At 44.7% G+C, this 879-nt stretch overlaps 1 protein-coding gene across 1 annotated transcript; it reads right to left on the bottom strand.

The window, feature by feature from the left end:
• Positions 1–9: 9 nt before the first annotated feature.
• LOC103399320 (huntingtin-interacting protein 1-like) lies at positions 10–860 on the bottom strand. The gene is made up of 3 exons (XM_008338017.3): positions 634–860; positions 462–534; positions 10–367 (listed from the first exon to the last, which is right to left on the bottom strand). Exons 1-3 carry the CDS (start codon positions 648–650, stop codon positions 77–79), a joined length of 381 nt encoding a protein of 126 aa, XP_008336239.2. The 5' UTR covers positions 651–860; the 3' UTR covers positions 10–76.
• Between the last annotated feature and the right edge of the window lie 19 nt (positions 861–879).

Genomic DNA, 879 nt, shown 5'->3' with positions numbered 1-879 from the left:
AGGGCACTCTATGCTTGTATACCAGTACCTACCGCTCCTGTTCCACTGAAAATTTACATCTTGGTTGTTTTCACACTCACGGCCACCATAGGGCACTGGTGTTACTTTGGATGGAGCGACCTGTATTCCTGAGCGACTTATAGTCAGTAGAAAGTCGTTGAAAAACAATGAAAAACGATTTACTCTCGATCTCCGTCAGGCTCCTCTGCTCTTTTTCCGTGTCCTCCCTGACCCTCCTCAGGTCGTCCAGCTCTGCCTTCAGGAACTCGCTCTCCCCCATAGCCTGCAGCCTCAGGTGGCTCTGCTCAGCAAGTTCCGCTTCGAGCTCATTAACACGCCCCCGGAGCACCTGACACAAACGGCCACTCTGGTGAAGGACAGAGAACACGGTAAGTAGAAGAGAGTCAGGACAGAGGAGATCAAATGACTGGTCAAAAACCCCATATTTTTCAGATCTTTACCTCTAGTCTGAAGGAGTCAAGCTCTTCTTTTAAGGACTGGATTTCCTTGGTCAACTGTTCAATCAGTCGGTCTCTGAAACGGGAACAGAGATTGAATTTAGTAAAAACAACAACCTGATTTTCAACCTGAAGAGAAAAACGAGGTCAGCGCGAGACGACAGTGAGTTTTTACTTGTCATCGTTACGCATGCCGTTCTGATTGTTGAAGTTGAACGGATCTGCAGCAGCCGAGGTTCCAAACAAGTTGTCGAACTTTGTCTCTACAGGAGCCTGAAAGACAGATGGAAATAAAAAGAAAATGCAAGGATGCTTATGGAAAGCTAGAAATACTACTACAAATTATAGTTACGCCAATTATATTTAAGTGTAAAACAAAGTGAATTATTGTTGCATTTTGAACGAACATCATCACTTATCA

Source organism: Cynoglossus semilaevis, unplaced genomic scaffold (genome assembly GCF_000523025.1).
Source record: "Cynoglossus semilaevis isolate Cse_v1.0 unplaced genomic scaffold, Cse_v1.0 C19075284, whole genome shotgun sequence".
Classification (NCBI taxonomy): domain Eukaryota; kingdom Metazoa; phylum Chordata; class Actinopteri; order Pleuronectiformes; family Cynoglossidae; genus Cynoglossus; species Cynoglossus semilaevis.
Note: the sequence above shows the minus strand (reverse complement) of the source record. Positions and strands in the feature narration are given on the sequence as shown.